The 20720-nt window shown below is 44.5% G+C and overlaps 3 protein-coding genes across 4 annotated transcripts in view; 1 reads left to right on the top strand and 2 right to left on the bottom strand.

Moving 5' to 3' along the window:
- ear (ENL/AF9-related super elongation complex transcription factor) overlaps positions 1 to 6306 on the bottom strand; it is a 28059-nt gene extending 21753 nt beyond the window's left edge. For both annotated transcript variants that reach the window (XM_037412264.2, XM_075891666.1), the window contains exons 1-3: positions 6167 to 6306; positions 5197 to 5374; positions 4217 to 4440 (exon numbers count right to left, since the gene is read on the bottom strand). In XM_037412264.2, coding sequence (XP_037268161.2) covers positions 4217 to 4440; positions 5197 to 5374; positions 6167 to 6184 — 420 coding nt within the window. In that variant the 5' untranslated portion in view covers positions 6185 to 6306. The remainder of the gene's footprint in view (positions 1 to 4216; positions 4441 to 5196; positions 5375 to 6166) is intronic.
- Positions 6307 to 6443: 137 nt separating this feature from the next.
- Positions 6444 to 11860, top strand: Polr3G (RNA polymerase III subunit G). The gene is made up of 5 exons (XM_037412263.2): positions 6444 to 6659; positions 6857 to 7040; positions 7544 to 7668; positions 9168 to 9311; positions 11667 to 11860. Exons 1-5 carry the CDS (start codon positions 6537 to 6539, stop codon positions 11754 to 11756), a joined length of 666 nt encoding a protein of 221 aa, XP_037268160.2. The 5' UTR covers positions 6444 to 6536; the 3' UTR covers positions 11757 to 11860.
- Positions 11861 to 13452: 1592 nt separating this feature from the next.
- DCTN3-p24 (Dynactin 3, p24 subunit) lies at positions 13453 to 20709 on the bottom strand. Its single transcript, XM_037412262.2, has 7 exons — positions 20548 to 20709; positions 20413 to 20488; positions 20250 to 20336; positions 18589 to 18672; positions 18469 to 18527; positions 16156 to 16215; positions 13453 to 13621 (listed from the first exon to the last, which is right to left on the bottom strand). Exons 1-7 carry the CDS (start codon positions 20656 to 20658, stop codon positions 13529 to 13531), a joined length of 570 nt encoding a protein of 189 aa, XP_037268159.1. The 5' UTR covers positions 20659 to 20709; the 3' UTR covers positions 13453 to 13528.
- Between the last annotated feature and the right edge of the window lie 11 nt (positions 20710 to 20720).

The raw sequence follows: 20720 nt of genomic DNA on the forward strand, positions 1-20720 counted from the left end.
ACTTGGCCTTGATTTCCTTTCAGCACAATCGGCCTTAATTGATTGTTCATCTGGTACCCTCAGCCTTGATCTACCAATCTTTGGCAACTACTCTGCAAAGCCCACCAGCCGCTTGAGCCCAACCACTTTCGTACGCCTGCCACCTCGAGCCGTCACGTACGTGTCTTTGTCATCGACCCCTCCCGTTCCTGACGGTGATTATATTGTTACGCCAATTACTGACGTTCGGCTGACGCGCAGTGTTATTGTGCCCTATACCATCGCGACCATAGCGAATGACTGTGTGTTACTTCCGCTCCTTAACATTGGTTTCACCCCTCATGTGTTGCCCTGCCAGATGTCTCTAGCCCAGCTAACTGCCATAACAGAGAATGATGTCAGTGTTGTCACTGTATCTGCTCTTGATCGAAGCGCAGTCTCACGGTCACCCAACTCAGACGATGGTATTTTTCGAAACATGATTGGATCGGAGCTGTCGCCTTACCAGGCTGACGCTCTCTGCCAAGTTTTGGCCTCATACAGTGACATTTTCGACACCGACGATCGTCCCTTGGGCCAGACTAAAATTGTCACTCACCGAATCAACACTGGTGACTCTGCGCCCATTCACCGTCGGCCGTACCGCGTGTCAGCGTCCGAGCGAGAAGTGATTGAGAAAGTGGCCAAAATGCTTACGAAAAACGTAATCGAACCATCAATGAGCCCTTGGGCATCTCTTCTAGTATTAGTAAAAAAGAAAGATGGCTCATGGCATTTCTGCGTTGATTATTGCCACCTCAACAAAATTACCAAAAAAGATGTGTACCCTGTATCACGCATTGACGATGCCCTTGATTGCCTCCATGGCGCCACTTTCTTTTCATCTCTCGACCTCCGATCTGGCTACTGGCAAATTGCTGTAGATGACATGTACCGAGAAAAGACTGCCTTCGTTACCCCCGACGGTCTTTACCAATTCAAAGTCATGCCATTCGGGCTCTGCAACGCTCCAGCAACCTTCGAGAGAATGATGGACACGCTCCTACAATGATTTAAATGGTCGACATGTTTGTGTTACCTGGACGACGTGATCATTTTCTCACCTACCTTTGCAACCCACCTTGAATGCCTTTCGACCATTCTATCCATATTTCGACGGGCCGGCCTGCAGCTCAATTCCTCCAAGTGCCACTTCGGTCTTCGTCAGATTACCGTATTGGGTCACCGTGTTGACGCTGCCGGCGTACGGCCAGACCCGGCGAAAGTACGCGCTGTAACAAACTTCCCAGTCCCACGCTCTGTCTATGATGTTTGCAGTTTTGTGGGCCTCTGCTCCTACTTTCGCCGGTTCGTGAAAAACTTTGCGGCACTCGCACGGACACTCACCGACCTTCTCAAACAACACGTCCCATTTTCTTGGGGCCCTCCTCAAGCCGACGCCTTCTCTCAGCTAATCACCGCTCTAACGACACCTTCTATACTTACACATTTCGACCCCGATGCTCCTACAGAAGTGCGAACAGACGCGAGTGGTCACGGAATCGGTGCAGTTTTGGCACAAATTCAGCGGGGCAACGACCGTGTAATCGCGTACGCAAGCCGTCTGCTTTCTAAGTCTGAATGCAATTATTCTATAACAAAACGGGAATGTCTCGCTCTTGTTTGGGCGGTTTCGAAATTCCGTCCTTACTTGTATGGCCACCCTTTCCGTGTCATCACAGATCATCCCGCGCTGTGTTGGCTTTCTTCTCTGAAGGACCCCACTGGACGACTTGGTCGTTGGGCATTACGCCTACAGGAGTATTCCTACTCAGTTGCGTATAAGTCTGGACATCTCCATCTGGACGCCGATTGCTTATCCCGCTACCCTGTTGATCAGCCCGACGAACCAGACATCGAGCCTAGCCTCAGCGTCATGTCAATGTCCCAGTTTCTTCAGATTGGTGATGAACAACGTCGTGATGCTTCTCTGCGACAACTTATTGACCGTCTTGAATCTGCTCCGAACGAAACGTCCCTTCGCATGTACGTCCTCCTGTATGGCACGCTGTACCATCGTAGCCTCCAGCCAGATGGCCCTGAGCTCCTTCTTGTCGTGCCGAAAAATTTGCGTTCAACCGTGCTGCACGAGCTTCACGATGAACCAACTGCCGGTCATCTGGGTGTATCTCGGACGTACGACCGCGTGCGTCGCCGCTTCTTTTGGCGTGGTCTCGCCCGGTCTGTTCGCCGTTACGTGTCCTCCTCCGATAAATGCCAACGTAGGAAGCGACCTACTGCGCCCCCGGCTGGGCTTCTTCAACCGATCTCTATCCCAACCGAACCTTTCTTCCATGTTGGTATAGATCTTCTCGGTCCTTTTCCCGAGTCGAAATCGGGCAACAAGTGGGTCGCCGTTGCTATAGACTACGCGACTAGGTATGCCAACACTCGAGCGCTCCCCACCAGCACCGCTACTGACGTTGCGGACTTTTTGCTCCACGACGTCATCCTACACCATGGCACTCCTCGCCAATTACTCACTGATCGTGGCCGCGCATTTTTGTCCCGTGTGATCGTCGATCTTCTGCGCTCTTCCTCGACGCACCACAAGCTGACCACTTCCTACCATCCCCCGAAAAATGGCCTTACCGAACGGCTAAATCGGACCCTAACGGACATGCTCGTGATGTATGTGTCCTCCGACCACTATGACTGGGACCTGGCGCTACCTCACGAGACCTTCGCGTACAATTCTTCGCGCCACGACACTACTGGTTATTCACCCTTTTATTTGCTTTATGGCCGTGATCCGAAGTTACCACTCGACACCCTACTTCCAACCACAACGCCGTCAACCGAATATGCACGCGACGCTATTTCTTGTGCCGACCACGCACGTCAGATCGGCCACTCTAGACTTTCGGCTTCGCAAGCCACCCAGAAAGCCACATACGACAGCCGGCATGCTGACGTTCACTTCTCACCCGGTTCTCTTGTTCTCCTGTGGTGCCCAGTTCGTCGAGTCGGCTTATCAGAGAAGTTGTTGTCTCGCTACATGGGTCCTTACCTTATCATCCGCCAGGTAACCGACGTCACCTATGAGATCATTCCTGCATCTGAGAGCACAAGCCTGTCTGCAACCACACCCAGTGATGTGCACGTCAGCAGGCTAAAACCTTACCACCTGCCTACTGAACACCGTAGTTAATGTGCACCGAGATGGTGCTTTTACCTCCGGGGGGGGGGGGGGGGGGGGGGTAATGCTATGTAGCTGACGTATCAGCGGTCAGAAGACGACAACGAGGAAGTGGTCTGTAGGTTGTGCGTGCTGTCTTCCATCTTAGTTGACGCCATACGCATCAGTTTGAATATAGATTTTAAATAGACACGCCTCGTGTCATTTTTACGTAACAATATAAATGATTATGGATGGACTTGTTATGACATTTGATAGCTTGACAGGGCTATTAGAACAATAATAAATGAAGAACAATGTGGTTGGGGTTTGGTGCTTAGAAAGAATGACGAATATTAATTATTTAATTGTTGGGGTTTAACATCCCAAAACCACCCTATGATTAGGAGAGAGGCCATAGTGGAGAGCTCTGAAAATTTTGACCAGCTGGGGTTTTATTTAGTTCATTTTTTTGTTTATTCTATCTTTACATTTGCGAATGTAAATATTTAGACAATTACGTTTTGTAGTTCAGCTGTCTTACATCTATAATGGCTATGTTACAGGGCATGTTAAGCCATGGTAACTCCATCTTTAGCCTTTCGGGATGACCGACTTGACCCTGGCCATGTCATACAGAGAGAGGAAGGCTTTCGTAGCTACCTTATGTAGGCTCTCATATCCAGGCAAGCTGATGCATGTAGTTATAATATAAAATGTGATGAGCAATGTGTGCGACAGCTGAAATGACAAGCTGTGAATGCACGCTTCACACACCTTTCACTCACTTTCTGCACGCAAACTCAACAGACGTCCCACAGCTCCAGACAGGAAGACACTCATTGTCCAAACTGAAAATTGAATTAAGTAATTGTACATCTTGTGACGCAACTAACTGCAAATATATCATAGAAGTAGAAATTTTCGAGCAAACACCTTCCTTAATTAAAGTCGTTCATAAAACAAAGAGAGAGAGGGAAAGAAGAATCCTAACTGTACTCTAATCCCAAAAGAAAGCATTTGTGTCCTTTCAGGGACGGCAGTGAGTGGCAACATCAAGAGCCATTTGACAGCACTTACCCCTCCTGCCTTGAGGAGTTTGTGACAGAAGTCGTCGGGTGGGTTGTGGAAGGTGAGCTTTTCGCAGCGTATGTTGGAGATTGGAGTGCCGTCCACGGAGAGGTACAGGTCGTAGACAAACGTAACCTTCTTGGGGTCCTCTCGGGTGCGGAAGTACACCTCCACAGGCATGTTAAAGCCCGCATAGCCGCTCTCCGACACTTGGTAGGGTGGCTCCTTTAGCACTGCATTGTAAAAATGTGCACGCTTTCTACATGTGAAGAATGTCAACTACACTAACATCTTTTTCAAAGAAAGAAGCAGAGTTATTCGCACTTTCTTTATCCAATGAAAGTGCATTCTGTTCTCAATGTTGAAGCATTAGCACCACACAAATCCTTCCATGCATCGTGCTTTCGGAAAAAACAAATTAAATAATAATGTGCAAGCAATGTTGTATTAATAATCCTCTAAAGTGTGTTGCATTCCTTTTTGCCAAACCCACTAAAATGAGCCCATCCAATGCAGAACACTATTCTTGCATTTCATTTTTTTATCCCCTTTCCTCGTTAGCCACCTCAGTTTATCACAAGCACACCTTACCCCTTGATGCATTGCATTAGCTTGTAACTGGTTATTTTCTTGATTCGTAAGTGCCTTTAACAACACAGATACCTCTTAGGCACAATTCACTGTCACGCTCATTCGGAAGCACTGCTAATGACATAAGCTAAGTCTCGGCAATTTTTGCAGAATCGTTCTTTAACGAAAAAGTAAAAAAAATACAACGAAGTGGAGGAACTTTTTTTCCACCTGATAACGTTTCTTTGTGTTCACTACTGCAACCTGAAATGAGTTCTTTTTTCTTTTAACTTTTTTTTTATATAAATCCACTGGGACTGACACACTAGGGCACGCTAACGTGCACATCAACCCGCTGAAACGTGCGAGAGACGAGAGGTGTACTACGTGGTGAGATGTCCCCAAAGGCGCGGCAGTACCTCGCTTGGGCTTGGGAAAACTTTCGTGCAGCATGAAGATGACTTTGTCGACGAAGTGCTGGATGTTGCAGCCCTCGGGTCCGCGCACGAAAACGGTCCAATCGTGGGTGAAACCCTCGGCCGTGGGACGCGCACGCAGCACGGCCCGATGACCCAATTCCAGCTTCACCTCGATGGACTGTAAGCAAATACAAAACGCGCGCGCGGTCACAAACACTGCGAAACATTAGCTGGTTCGAACACCACAAATCTAGGGAAATCAAGCTGGGCGGCGAAAAAATAACGGCACGTACTACCAATGCGTGCACAAAATGCTTGAATACTAAACGAAGCGCGCGAAAATGAGGTAACTATGGACAATGAGGAGGCGTTGCTATGGAGCACCGCGCAAGCGTTCTAACATTTCACTGGTGTGACAAGGAGGCCGAACACTGCAGGAAAAAATATATATATATATATATATATAGCGGGCCAAGCGTGCTCTGACAATTTTACAAAGTTCGTGATTTTCCTCTATCGTCGACGTGTCATGTTTTGCGCAAAAATGCACTTAACAGTGTGACGCTAAATTTTGCTCAAGATCTCGTGCACAGCGTTTGATAGCGAGCGCGTCTGGCATTTTTAAAGGCGTTTGCAACTTTGAAAGTGGTGTGCTCGAAAAGGGCGGTGTTTCATATGCGTTCCATTGAAACACCGCACTTGGACACGTTAGATCGAAGGTGCAAGCAGTCAGTAATTCGGCAGCATGACAGGTTTCTCGCTTGTGCATCGAGGTAACTTGAGAGGAGTCTAAGCAACATTCAAAAATGGTTTTAAGATATGCATTACCGCCAAAAACATCACGCATGTGTGGAAAGAAACGCTTCAAATTAGAGCTTAGCTTGCATTGGACAAGACAGCCACAGAGGTTTACTTCGCGTCTATGAGCAAAGGCGCTAATATAAAACCGGCTCGTATTACAAACGGTTACCTTCGTAGGTGATGTCATGTTGGCTGGAAAATCACGCACACGACGCGGCCATGTTGTTTTGTACTATGATTGTTTGGATCGCGTGAGCCGCCGGAGCGTATTTGCGACAGTACAGCACAAAGCGCGTCACATTAAAATACACACAAGTTACGAGTCTTCATAAATATTTTTTTTTCTTTTAAAATTTATTTTTTATGAAGATTAATTTTTCACACGCATTGTAATGTACATGTATCCAAATATTAGTGGCCTCGCGCCGGCTATCATCCGCATGATTCATCCGCATTTCCACGTGCGCGTAGTGCTTGTGGAAACGCGAGGTATCGCTCTCACAATCGATCAACGTTTCGGCTAGCATTTCTCTTCCACCATGGCGGGACGGGGGAGGGGTCGCGGCCGCGGTGGCGGGATGTCATTTAATGTGGAGCAGCTGGGTTTGACGAGGCAAGAAGCAGCGCTCACTCTGTGCGCGCAGCCGCCACCAACATTCCCGGTGAGTGGTGCATACAGCAACATTCCCGGTGAGTGGTGAATGTTTGTCACCATACATTCCCTAGTTCGCTGCATACTGTCTCGTGCTGATCGTAGCTACTGATAAGTATTCTCTTACTCACCATTTCACATTTCTGCTCATAGAATGCTACCCCGTCTGACTGAGACACGTTTTTTTTCACGGTTCGCTTTTCGCAGCCGCTAGACTTTTCCCCAGCACCTCTGGTGAATTCGGAAGAGAACACATATCTGGCCGTCCTGCTTCACGAGCAGCGCAAGAACTTGCTCGCGTCCAGTTTCAACATTCTTCCCTGCACGCCTCAACAAACGGTGGAGAGATACTCGGACCGTTACCGTGTGAAAGCACCTGACGTTATATACGGTAATTTAATCTTATAGATGTGCAGAGCCGTCACGCATGACGTGATTACCGAGTGCATTCGTGATTGTGCTGTGTATGTGGGGTCATATATCCACCTCTGAGTGTGTAAAACTCCTTCTGTTGTCCGCCGCGGTGGAGCAGTGGTTTAGGTGCTCAGCTGCTGACCCGAAGGTCGCGGGTTCGATGTAGTCGAAGTGGTAGGGGCCCACGTATTGTGCGATGTCAGTGCACGATAAAGATCGCAAGATGGTCGAAATGAGCCCCTCCGCTACGGCGTCTGTCATAATCATATGGTGGTTTTGGGACGGTAAACGCCAAATATAACTCCTATTGTTCCTGGATCCGCGCAAAAAGAGCAAAATTGTGTGTTTTATTCCTTGTGCAAAGCTCCACTGCTGTGGATAATGTAGGAGTTCATGGAGTATTACTTCCAGGAGTATGTCTAGTAGACATTTAGGAGAAACTAGAAGCTGCCACTTACGCAGAACACTGCTTATGCGCAGATTTTGACTACTTCCCAGCGGAACTGAAGATTTCCAAGAAGACAAAAAAGCGGAAAAGCTCAGCTGGTATCCTCGGAGGAGGTGACTCGATAGCAACAGGAATCGACATACAGAAAAAGCTGCAAGTACGTGATGCATTGAACTTTGTTTATGTATCAAGACAGCCGATTGGACGACTGCATGCATGCACAGCAAAACAAAGGTCATTGTGCTGTCGCTTACTATACTTTATGTGCTAACAATATAGATAGCCCGCATTGACGTCGCAGCTTCGAACTGCGGTGAGCAAGTGCGAGAAAACACCGAATGCCGACTGGCTGCGTCTGAAGGTATACAAAAGTCCCATTCATTCTTGGGCGTACATTATTCATTTATTTATTTATTATATGCACAGTCGTGTGGCACTCCAACTATGGTGGCAGTAAACTGAAGAAGCAGTAGCCTGTGGATGCAAACTTTTTTTAGTATATCAAGCGTGCAAGCCCAGAAATCCCAAGGTGGGGGATGGGGTGTGCACAGAAATAGCACGTAACTTTTGATGCAGCTAGCCCCAACAGGTAGGCAGTCAAGAGTTCATACACCCAAACTGCTGAGCCAGTATGATGCTCTTACATTTAATTGAGGTAATTTTATTTGACTGCATTTTGGTTTAAAAATATGCCTATTATTTCTGCCATTTCATTTGACACATGATTGAACAGATTCAGCTGTCTGTACTGATACCAACTGTACTGCCATCCGCCATTCAAATGAAGTAAGCCAGCACTTTTTGCATCACTGAGTGCCAGGGCAAACTAATGGAGTTGCAATGCCTCATGAGAGCTCCTTTTTAAATCTTATGCTTACGCCACGGTGGTCCACTGCTTGTGGCACTTAACTGTCGACCCCACGATCGCAGTACCGAATTTCAATTGCGCCGTCGGCATTTTTAATGGAGGCAAAAATAATTCAGGCTCATGTTCTTAGATTTAGGTTCACATTAAAGAACCCCAGGTGGTTGAAATTTCCAGAGCCCTGTACTATGGCATCTCTCTTAATTTCGTTGTGGTTTTGTAATATAAAAGCCCGAGGATTACTATTGTTTTATCAATTGTTTGCTATAAAACATAAGCCCTGGGCCTGCAGTGCACCCCGTTGTGACAAAAAGTATTGGCAGCCATGCACTCAAAATATTGTTTCAATTGCTAAGCGTGAAGTTGCCCAAAATGAGATTTTCGGTGCATTCTGTCAGGTTGTGTATGTAACGTTGCAGCTCATAGCAGCTTCGATGGGACCCTCGGCAGTGATCAGCTGCAGCACTGGATAACTTCTTCTAGTGGTGGATGGCAAAATGAATTGTGACCATCATAATTTCATTACATCAATTGCAGAGAGGGTGAGAAAAAAAAGGTAATTAATTTACTTCATACAGGTCCTTGCAATTTTTGACTGTCAAGCTGAAGTATTAGGACAATTGTATTGTTTTTGAGACATTGTGAAAGAACTGTACATTCAAAATACTGTGCATTGATATTTTTAAAGTCGATTTGGTTATCTTAATCTGCACTGACTACCAGTGGGACAGTTGGTGCTCATCTTAATGCACTGAAAAAAAAAAATGGTATACTTTCATGGTTTGCTGTAGGCACTTGAAGAAAAAGAGGCTGGAGGAGGTGACAGCGGTGGTGAGGGTGAAGATGAGCCTGGCGAGAAGAAGCCCAAAGAAGGAGATGATGAAGAAGAGGAAGAAGGGGCTGAGGAGTTGGACGAAGAGGAGGAGCTTGAAGAGGTAATGGCATCACTGTCCGATCACATCGTTGGCATTCAGCTGTGTGTATATATATAAATGGTATTGCATAGTAGAGGCTGTACTTTTGTGGTCTATCACTTTTACTGCATTCTGATTACTAAACCATGCCATTAAGCGCACACGACGAAAATCTGCTCACTCTCGACTCAGTCTCACAAACTTGGAATTTCGGAAGCTCATGGCATTCCATGAAAGCAAAAGCTCTTCAAACTGAATCGCATGAAAGTAAGGCAATGACATGAATTGTGTCACCTTTTTTTGGTGGTTGTCTGTTTTTTTGTTATGTGACATTGTGGGTGAATTTATTTGAAGGATTCAGAAATATCGAGCACAGCATCACAAATTTCAGTCGCCACTATGCATTGGTTCAGCAGAAGTCTTGTAAGTTTTTTCACCCGTAACACCCACGTGCATTTACTTTAATAGCATTGGTAGCAATGTGCTGGGTGAATGCGAGCAGCTCCAAAAAATACTTTGGCTGCTTAAAATATGTTGTAGCAATGCACTCAATGAAAAAAAAAGAGAGAGAAAAGCTTTTATTTACAGCAGCATCTGCTAGTTCTGACTGCTTTTGCAGTGAGTTTATGCTATTTATCAGAGGATCCAGAATTGCCTTTTTCAACATCAGAGTCAAGAGCACGTGCTGTGGTATCGTGAAATAAGTGCTGACGTCTTTTTTTTGCTGATCGATTGATTGATTGATTTGTGGGGTTTAACGTCCCAAAGCCACCATGTGATTACGAGAGACGCCGTAGTGGAGGGCTCCGGAAATTTCGACTACCTGGAGTTCTTTAACGTGCACCCAAATCTGAGCACACGGGCCTACGATCCGCCTCCATCGGAAATGCAGCCGCCGCAGCCTGGATTCGAATTCTTGACCTGCGGGTCAGCAGCCGAGTACCTTAGCCACTAGACCACTGCGGCGGGGCTCCTTCAGAGGGAGGGGAAGGTGTGGCGCATGGTCGTGACTCTGCCCACTTTGGCAATGTAACAAGACGTCAGCAATCGACGTCATCCGCGAACTCAATCAGTCGCAATGCACTTTCGCTTGCTGCGATGCCTGGTTGTTTACTGTTTACCCGGTGCCGATTATTCTCCGCAGCCCAGTCGCTCAATTTGCAGCCGACAATGATTTTCAGCAAAACTGCGTTCCCAAACCCAAACATGAAGTTAGCCCAATTTTTTTGGAGTTCGATTTTTTGGGAGCAGACTGTCACGCCATCTGGGAGCAGCAACACAAAACACAAATAATGCATTTAATAGTGGGTGTGCTGATGAACAGGTGGCGCGATAATCTGCTCACTCCCAAAAGCTGGGTCAGTGTCGTGTCCCGATTTCGATGCATGGAGCCTATGGGGATTTGCCCAACTTGTATGATTGAATAGCTCTGTCGTAGCTGTGGGTGGGAACAGGAACTGTCATTGACTTTACTACTGTTTATTGAGACGTGGTTTAGACAAATCGACGAGCTGCGTGTTGCATCATATCGCCGATCACTGAGTTGTCGTCAAGAAGCATTAGTCAGGCGTAGGAATGGAGTGCGGAAATTGTTTTTCGAAATGGAGGTTCTGCAATATTCAGAAAATGTGATCGCTGCAGTCTACTCTAGAAATTTCCGAGTTTGTTTGGAGGGTGTAAAAAAAAGGACGGTGTCTGTTGACTGGCCCTGTAAGAAATGTGTACCTTAGCTACCGATAATACCATGATAATTTATTCTGAGCTGCCATTCTTGCTTGAAAATGTTTCAAACAGGCTGGGAATGTGGTATGTTTTTAATGCATCAACTGTCTCTTGAAGCATAGACATACTGCAGCCAGTGGGGTGACCATTCTAGACAGGCACACTCATTCATGATGACTAATGGATGCTGAATTCTTGATTTATGGCAAATTTCAGTATCCGAATAAAAGTTTTGGCATACACAGATGCATGGATTCTGGCTAGGAACTTTATTCAGTGTCAAAGCGAGAATCAAAATTACAGGAGGGTATTATTGTGTAGGGCACATTTAGCTGAAATCGTCAGACTGGTACAAGCCTTGTGATGGCAGCCTCTGAAATGTCCGCTGAAATGCACTGGCATTACACAGTTGTTTGCAAGGCTAACCACGAACTTCAGTTGCTGTAGCCCTTCTTTTTTACAGCAATAACGTACTTAATTGAGGGAAGGCCAAGTTTTGTTCCACTTACAAGGCCGTGTGTCTGCTTTGAAGATGCACATTCCGCGATGTTATGCTGGTCACATGATGTAGCAGAAAGTGTTGAACTGTTTGTCCTTGGAATTTCAGGTTAGCTTATTAATGATCATTCACACTTTTTTTTTCTTTGCTTTTAGGAGACGGACTACATCAATAACTACTTTGACAATGGTGAAGGCTACGGCGATGACGAAGATGACAATTTGGATGATGGTGCTGTCTTTTGAGATACACTGGTCATCATTATTTATTGAACGTGTAAATAAGATTTGTTGGCCTGTGTTGCAGGGAAGTGTTCAAAGCATAATAAAAGTGTGTTTTGTTTTCGTTATTGTCCTGAGCATCATTCACAGTATATACCAGCAAGGGTAAATGATTGTCTTACTGACAAGATTTGTCACAAAAACAGGCCAATGAATGGCACAAAGGCCTGATGTACCAATTTGTAAGGGGTCTTGTACACTTGTTTTAAAGGGCCACTAAACTACGGAGAGTTCAAAGACAAGAGCGTTGATTTCTTCTTGCCTTAACTACCCTTCCTACAGGCACTATCTCATCCTTGCAACTTATTTCTTTGTAAAAGACTCTGTTAATCTCAGCATTAGGTGCTGAGCCTATCAGGATTTCATGGTTATGGGCTACACATTACTATCTCCATTTGTGCTGTTGAAAGTGCTCCATACGAAGTGAAATCAGTTGACCGTGCATGCTAGTCATGCAAGACAAGGTAGAGAGGGCACGCAATTGCATGGCAAAGCAAGGAAGGTGATCAGAATAAGAAATGGTTTTATTTCAAACAAATACAAAATTTGTGTATACTGAAGGATGTCCCATAGTTGGATACTGAATCCGGACCTCCTACAGTAGTAAATTTAGCAAAAATATTGCGTGTGTATCCCCTTTAGAAGCCACTTATAATGCACTGTTGGCGAATCTGTCTAATTCGCATAGGATGGTTCCAAGGCACTGAGTGTGACATTATTACATCCAATAGATCAAAGCAATTTGCTGTTTCGTGCGAGTTTCAGTGAATAATTTATTTAGGTAGTTAGTAATGAAATATTAGATTATTCTGCAGTCAGCCATGTTTCATTTTGATATAAAAAGAATGAAAACATAGGCCTCGTATGTATGTGCAATTAGTTTTTGGTTGTATTCACTTTGAGAAAAGTGATACTTGTGATGGTTCTAGAACATGGCACATCAAACGACCCATTGAGCACCGTAGTGCTTTCACCAATGTGATCAGCTAGTCATACGCTGCGTGCTGTGGTTAAGTCAAGACATATTTACTAAAGAGAAGTTTCAGTTCATCTATTGAACAGTATCATGCTCTTTCTTTAACTATATGTAGAGACATCCACGCTCAAACCTCAATAGAATGAACCCAGATATAGCAAAATATTTGTTATAACGAAGTAAATTAAACATCACCTTGTAATAGATGTAGTGTTAGAAATACACTTTTATCATGAACTTCAGGTTATAACAAATTAATTTTCGTATAAGATGCCACCTCGTCATAATGAGGCTCAAGTGTAGGTTGCTTATGCAAACGTAGCCACTGCTGCTGAAGAAAATAAGGACCATTAGAGAGCTTGTTTCCTCGTGACATCTCGTGAACGTTCTGCTGACATCGCAAATAATGCCAAATAGACTGGAAATGCCCGGACAGAATAATGTGCTCGTTCTTTGTATTTTCACAGGTCATTCAGAAGGTCGCTAAGAGTTGCATTGCCACATATAAAAGGCCCCTGAAATGTATTCTTGAAATGATGTAAGTGGTCAGGCTGCTGCTAGATTAAATAATTCACACCAAAATTTTGACCAGAATAAATCCATTTCCTAATACACCTCAAATTTCACAGTGGTGAAAATGCACAGTAGTTAAATAGTTTCAGAAATGAGAAATAAACCACACCATTATTTACTGCACAATAATGCAGCAGAATAAATTAAATTTTATTCCTGTTTCCGAACCACTTCTCTTCATAACATGTCAGTCGGATGGCACAGTTTTCGTGTTCTGCTGTTCAAGCTTGCTTGTCAGAATGGAGTCCCAAAGCAAGAGCTGCTTTGATATAGTGTTCACCTGAAAAAGCAATACTGTCATGAGCACTTACAAAACAATGTTAAAGGGACTCTGCAAAAGGTGTTAAAGGTGAGTGATGTGATAAAAGGCTTGTGGATGTTGTCAAAAAATTCTTTTTGTGTTTGCTTTGTTGCAATAGAGTTGATGGCAACAAATGTAGCTCCACCATGGATTGACAGAATTCTAATCTTCTTTAAAGGGGCCCTGAAACACTTTCTCAAGTAACCATGGAATAAATTCACTGAAAGAGCTTATTGCCTCACGAATTCAACAAGGCCAAAACTTTAAGAATTCATCCAGTGCGAGAGGAGTCACAAAGATGTGTCGTATGCTGCAATTACATTCTCTTCTCTCGTCCCGACAAAAGCGCTGGAAGTTAAGCAGGGAGGGATGGCAGGGGCAAAAAAAAATACGTAACGCACGCCTCGTGACCTTAAGCACCTTTTTATTTATTTTTTTCTTCAAATGCACATTTTTTCTGTGTGAGCGCACGTGTGGACAAGTCACAGCCTGCCGCGGCATTCTCTCTGTAACGATTGAGTGTGCCGTGTTCAAATCAGCCAATGCCTGATAGATGGCTTTCTACGAGTGATTTTTTAAGCATGTTCCGTCATTTGTCGAGAGAAAAGAAAGCAATATTTAGCTGACTTTGATAAATTATTTTGAATTCCAGGCCGGGTGCTGCGCTATAACATGTGGCTCGCCTGTTCTCGGGAGTCTCTACTGCCGATTGGCTGCGTTTTCTGACCATGCTCAAAAAGTGTTGCACAGCCCACTAAACTCAGCCACAGGTGCTACATTCTGCCAATCATAACTTTGTGCTTCAATATTATAGTGATCCCAAAATAAACTAAGTTAAGGTTCCAGCAACTTGACACTCTTTACTGGTCACAAAGATTCCCTGTTGCACTTTGGAAGAGCATATGGTATTGCCAACTGTCACTGAAATACAGCGCATTTAGCAAGTTAGGAATATCCTGCCGGGGACAAACATTCAGTTTGCTGCTCAAGGCTCGCACTCTCCGCATGGCAGCAAGACTTAATGAGGGCATTCTTAAAATACGTTGAAAATGACCCTCTTAACAAGCTTGGAATGTGCGGACGTGTACAGCAGAAAACCTTCCACCAGCAGCTCATGTATAAGTTGGGGGGGGGAAATGGGTACTTTTTAACTGTGTCGCTTTTCTTGCTTCCAAAACAAAATGATCTGAAGGGCAGTCGGTAAATATAAGGAAGCAATCAATGTATCTAGACATCTTAGTTTTTTAGAGAAGTGCGACCCAGCATACAAAAGCCAGTTGCTGATGTCGCTGCCGGCAAGCGCCCCAAAGTAGGTGTTGTACCCTACAAGCACAAGATATCCCTTATCTCGAAAAAAAAAAATAGCTCAGAGGGCAAATACCAAGGCCACGTTTCCTGCCTTCCAACATGTTTGCAAAGCTACGCAACCTGACAGATCCAAATGCCGTACCGCCAGAGAAGTGCATAAGCTGCACCGAAATGGGTTCGTTGAGTGTGCTTAAACAGAGCTGTACAGCCTCCCACTTTTGAGTGGAGTGCATGACTACATTCCATGGCACAATGCAGCTGAATCGTGAGGTCACTGAGGCAAAGATGATTGCGAAACTGGGTGATTGGTGGTTTAGTTCACTTTTATTGGCTCTCACCAGCAACGAAATTGTTGTCTTGGCAGCGACATCTTCAAACTCTTACCTGTTGTTTTATTCATAGTATATGCATTTGCAGTAATTAAATTCATCCATGCACACGCATGAGTAATCTATGCTGCATCATATATAAACGTATTGAGGGGCACAGTAGATTTAGTTGAAGGTTGCACTGGGTGAGTCTTCTTCCCTGTTGTACACATTTCTTGTTTTTTGTTGTTGCACAGCCTTACTAATGTAACAGGCGAGAGAGACTGAGCTTTGTTCCCTCATATGCACTCTATAAGTAAGCGGTAGACATGAATGTGAAATAGCACAAATGAAAGGTGACCAAGAAGCTATCTAAGTGAGCCCTCTCCATGAATACTTCAGAATCCACTGAAGAAAACCTTGGAAAGCCATTGGAATGAAGCCCTTTTTCTCCGCAAGGGCACCCCCGTGGCAGGTTCGGTCCTTGAAACAAACTTTCCTGATGTTTTGCGACCAGTAAAATGGGGTACAAGAAGCCTCTGGTAAGTTTTGCATGTTCCATGTTTTTTACTACAACAAATGGAACAAGTTGATGCTAAAACATGATTAGCAATCAATGTTTATGCTATAATAAATGAAACGTATGTACTGGCAGGTCATACAAAGATGCAGGTACCACAGGTTTCATTCCAACTTTCTAATTATTGATGGGCAAAAAAATGGCCTACAACTACGGTATGTGATGCAATATGTGGCTCAGGCAAGCTGCTTGCACTAAATGAAGTTCTTTTTGTTGATTGTGAATTATACTTTTGTGTCGCTACATTTCAAATAGTTGTACTTTAGTTTGAAACTTTACCAGTAATCTAGTTAGAGGCAGAAAGAATTAATGCATACCAGATCATTGTAAGTTGCCAAAAGGTGGTGCAAGTTCCTGGTCTGCTCATCAGCCTGTTCCTAAAGCAAAACAAAACGGCTTGGAGTCATTGCACACTAAAATGTAAAAATTCTACGCAAAACAGGTTGAATCGCTTGAAATGTTGTAAACAAACTCCACACGCAAGCAGCCGGTAAGTAGCGGTCATGTGACCAGTAGCTCTACACAGTATAAACAGTGCATCAGTTTAAAGCTTGGAATAAGTGTGCGATGCATACATGAAAACTTGGGCAGGTATGCACCGCAGGAATTGGGCAGCTTCGACACTGCGTACAGCAGGTGAGAGGGAAGGCGAAGATATTAGAGAAAGGCAGCGATGGGGAAGGAGAATGTAACGTTGGACAATTCGGTATGGTCTAGTAAAAGGAGGAGCGCCGACGCAAGTAACCAGAAGAAACAGAAAGGCGGGCGTTAAAGGGGCCCTGCAACACTTTTCCAGTCAGAAAACCCTGCGGAGTGGTAGTCGAGGCTCCTGAGAACACGTGAGCCAAACATTACACAGTAGCACGTGGACTGGAACTGACAAGTAAGCCTCAAAGTAAGCTGAACATAGCTCTCCCTTGATTCGACATGCGATGCCATAAACCCAAATCGCCACACACAAAACAGAAAGTATACCGCCATTGGTTGACTTGAGAATCGTGAGCTAAATAGTTACTGCATCTGAAGAAAAAATAAATAAAAGAAAGCACTCAAAGTCATGACACATGCTGATAAATGAATAAACGTAGCTTCTTGCACCCTTTTCACCCCCCTCCTCCATCCCTCCATGCAACCTTCAGCACACTCGCTGGTACGAAAGGAGAGCGAAAGTGCTTGAAGTCCGTAACAAACCCCTGTAACTCTGCTAGTACTTGCCGAATTCTAAATATTTTGCGGCAGTAGATTCGTGAGGCAAGACACTCCTTTAACGAAGTAATTTATTAATTGCTTGTGAAAGTATTGCGGGGCCCTTCGTGCAAAAACTCTGCTTGATGTTTAAGGAAGAAAAGGAGGATGAGAGGGGATGAAGAGTGAAGAGGAGAAGAAATTATAAAACAAAATAAATAGGCAAAGTTTGCGCTCAGCCGCGCAAGTCTTGAAACAGTGAAACTGGACAATTGAGAAGACTAATCTGGTTGCTTGCGGGTTGTTTCTAGGTCTTAGCTAGGCGATGCTAGGCTGTTTCTACGGTGATTCTCAGTGGAGAGTTTAGAGGTAAAGCACAGCTAGTCACACACACGGCACAGGCATGTGCCGTATGTGTGACTGTTTTGAGGTCTTCTCCCAGCTGCTGTAGCCCTTGCATAGTATTCTCTTGCTCTACATACTCGAAGTCTTTGACTCAGCACTGCAACTCCGAAGCCATTTGATGGGCTAACTGTTGCCTTCTTCATTTTCAGTGAACCAATGGCAAGCAGTGGGATTTACTCAATTTCAGTGGCACATAACCGCTTGTGATAATTTTCTGAAGACTCGCAAGGAACGATTCGCTAAAGAGCTTCTTTGTTAATTAATTACTTGGCGAGGCGGGATTCGAACACAGGTGCCAACGGTCTGAAGGCGAGCATTGTAAGAACATGGCTATCCCAAGCACAGTAGCAGAACAAGCATTCTTGCGAACCATATGACTGTATTGCCATGGGCAACATAATGAGAAGAGAAAAGAGAGAAAAAAAAGTCACAGCATATCCACAGAGTGAACTATGAGTGGGGCGAAGCATCTGTCTGTCCATCCATCAACTATACAAAACCATCAACAATACGAGAATCACTAACGCCATCTAGTGATACTATTTTCAAAGATATGCACACAACACCATATATTGAGCAATTCATAGAGGTGGCTACATACATATTACAGAGAAGGGAACGACCCACACCCAAAGGAGCTTCGCCTTAATAAAAAGGAAGAAAGAATGAAAGACAGAAACAGAGAAAGAAATAAATACATAAAGTGAGAGAGAATGAGATAAAAAGCATAACATAGTCATGTGTCGTAACATACAGCAAGGAGGTGGGAAAGAGAGGTGAGGGAGAGAAGGAGGGGAAGGCCACTAGCTCCACTGTTTCTACAGTCTCTGCACCACACTAGTGCATAGATGCCCCAATTTTTATTTATTTATCTCTTGCATGATTATAATTAAATAGTAGTACCTTAAGTACCATTACCCAATTATAGAAAAACACAACAGCCAATGTTCAATGAGAGAAGGCAAAAGAAAACTCGGGGAAGCTGCTACTTTGAACTCAAAGACATCTGTCAAATGCAAACAATTATGAATTTTACATACCTGTTGCTCAAGTTGAATAGTTGCAAGTGCTGATACCTTGCCAATGTGAGTTGGTGCATCTAAAAAGAAATAAATGTGTTTCACAAAAGGGATAAGGTGAAGTGCATCCGTCTCTATTACCTTTGATGTGAGTACTGTCAAGGACTGGCTTGAGATCCTCCATTCTTTGGTAGGCAGCAATCACTTGTCGAATTCTGTCTTCCTCTGGAAAGTGATATAGCACATGCTTGTTCTTTGCCTTAAGCTAGACTATGAAGATTCTTAAAGTGACAATAAAAATGATCTCAATGTTGAAATAACATTGTATGTATCTGTTACACAGTACTGCTACATAGAGAACTCTTTCTACGCAATGAACAGAATTCAAGGTTGGGAGAAACTAGCAGAGTTCACAGCTCTATAGTCGAATACAACTCCAGAATTCTACGGAATTTTCTCCTCAAAGGTGGATGCAGACAAGCCTGCCCCAAAAGGTGCACACTCCAGGCTGACGTGATGAGCCAAACATTTGGTGACCTCGCCTTGAGAGGATATTGGCGAGTGCACAAGTGGGACTGTTTCTCTGGTCGTGGAGCTGATTGGCTGCTGCGCTTCAACCGCATCAGTGGAGCCTCTCCAGACATCTCAAGTTATATGTGACTGTAGAGCACCTAAACTCTGCAGCACATGATACTTTGTAAGATGCAGACAGGCCACTAAGCAGGTAACTAAATCTGCGACTGAACTATAATGAGGTTTTTAGCTACCACATGCTTGTAGAGCCTTTGAGACAGTGTGAGAGCTGCGTTTTCCAAGTTTTATTTCTCTTAGTTACATCTCACTAACTGCCTACATGGGCTTTGGTCACACTAGTCAATGTCCTCCCATGAGACAAACAACCTCATTTTCTCCCTTCCTTTCTCATTACAATATAATATGCACAAGATATGTAAATACTACTACAGCAGAACTGTGACCACACTATCCAAAACTTGCTAAAATTTAAATTGTTCTACTGCCAAGGAACCTGCTCTTTCAAGACTTTTATGCCTGGTCAAAAGCAACAAATGGTTCTAGAATAAAACTTCCCCATTAGTTCAATTTGCTTCCCATGTAAAGATTACGATTAGTGTAAAGCCCACTGGAAGCACTGAAAAATTGTGTTTGTGTGCCTCTGCTTTCGTAGTTAGGTACTTTAGGAGAGAGAGAACAACCTGCATCACGAAATGTCAGGCAAGTTTTGGGTAATTCACGAGGATGGCTTGGTGGGCTAGTAGGATTTGCATGTCGGAAGCGTACAGCACACACAGACGGGGAAAAACAAAACAAATAAAAAGAAACATAGCACCGTTAATGCCGAAGCTAATACTGTGGGTGACATTTCCAAACCATGTGTCTGAGATGGGCACTTTCGATCGCGACGAAGCTGCGATCTGAATTGCGTTTCTACACCATGATGGACCCTCTCCTGCGCTTTAATCACGCACATGCGCCAACCACGATCAGGAAACTCGATCTCGATCGAAATTGTACCGCGTGACACTCGCATGTTTATCTAGAGCAGGCTGGTAACGTGCCGGCAATGTTTCGAAGTAATTGAAACCCCTTAAAACAAACATCTACGCCATAAATTGGGCATTGTTTCGGCAAGATTGCATGCAACGTTTTTCTTCCTGAATAGCGAAAAGTGCGGACGGAAGGGCTCTTTATATTAGTTGATTGAATGCACTATAGTTCCTTTACAACCTAGACTACAGTCTTTCAAGACAGAGCGCGAACTTCTTTTGGCAATCGGGACGTACCTGCCAGAATGAGCTGGAGCTTGGCACCCTCTGTCAAATCAGCACGGTCCTGGAATTCGGCGTCCAGGTATCTGTCGAGCTCGTCAGCTTTAAGAAATCCACACATATGGTGAAAGTCTAGCCGTTTTGACTAAAGAAGTATCGAGAGCCCGTAATTACGTACTTTTTTTGAGCACCGACAACTTCTCCCGAGACGCGACGGCAGCCTGGATTTTCGTGTGAACGTTCAGTAGCACTTCCTGAAACCACAGCGGTTAGCGACAAAAAATGAAACTAGTTGAACGCGTTGAAACGTTACCGTTATGCTAGATTTGTTGGGCGGTTCCTTCGTGGGGTCGCAGTCTATCACTCGCCGTTCTAGCTTTTCAACTCGCTCCTCAAGCATCTTCAGAACTTTGGGCGTAGCCATGTTTACCAGCAGACGAAAGCGAGGGCTAATACACAATAGACAAACTAAGGCAAGCTGTTGAT

Source organism: Rhipicephalus microplus, chromosome 1 (genome assembly GCF_043290135.1).
Source record: "Rhipicephalus microplus isolate Deutch F79 chromosome 1, USDA_Rmic, whole genome shotgun sequence".
NCBI classification, from domain to species: Eukaryota; Metazoa; Arthropoda; class Arachnida; order Ixodida; family Ixodidae; genus Rhipicephalus; species Rhipicephalus microplus.

Excerpts from the sequence above, each read along its gene's own strand:
- Polr3G (XM_037412263.2), top strand. The coding sequence starts at position 6,537 with ATGGCGGGACGGGGGAGGGGTCGCGGCCGCGGTGGCGGGATGTCATTT. Across the intron at positions 6,660-6,856 it reads AGCCGCCACCAACATTCCCG|CCGCTAGACTTTTCCCCAGC; the intron begins GTGAGTGGTGCA and ends CGCTTTTCGCAG. Across the intron at positions 7,669-9,167 it reads ACATACAGAAAAAGCTGCAA|GCACTTGAAGAAAAAGAGGC; the intron begins GTACGTGATGCA and ends GGTTTGCTGTAG.
- DCTN3-p24 (XM_037412262.2), bottom strand. The coding sequence starts at position 20,658 with ATGGCTACGCCCAAAGTTCTGAAGATGCTTGAGGAGCGAGTTGAAAAG. Across the intron at positions 18,528-18,588 it reads TGACAGTACTCACATCAAAG|ATGCACCAACTCACATTGGC; the intron begins GTAATAGAGACG and ends ATTTCTTTTTAG. Across the intron at positions 13,622-16,155 it reads TGGCAACTTACAATGATCTG|GTGAACACTATATCAAAGCA; the intron begins GTATGCATTAAT and ends TTGCTTTTTCAG.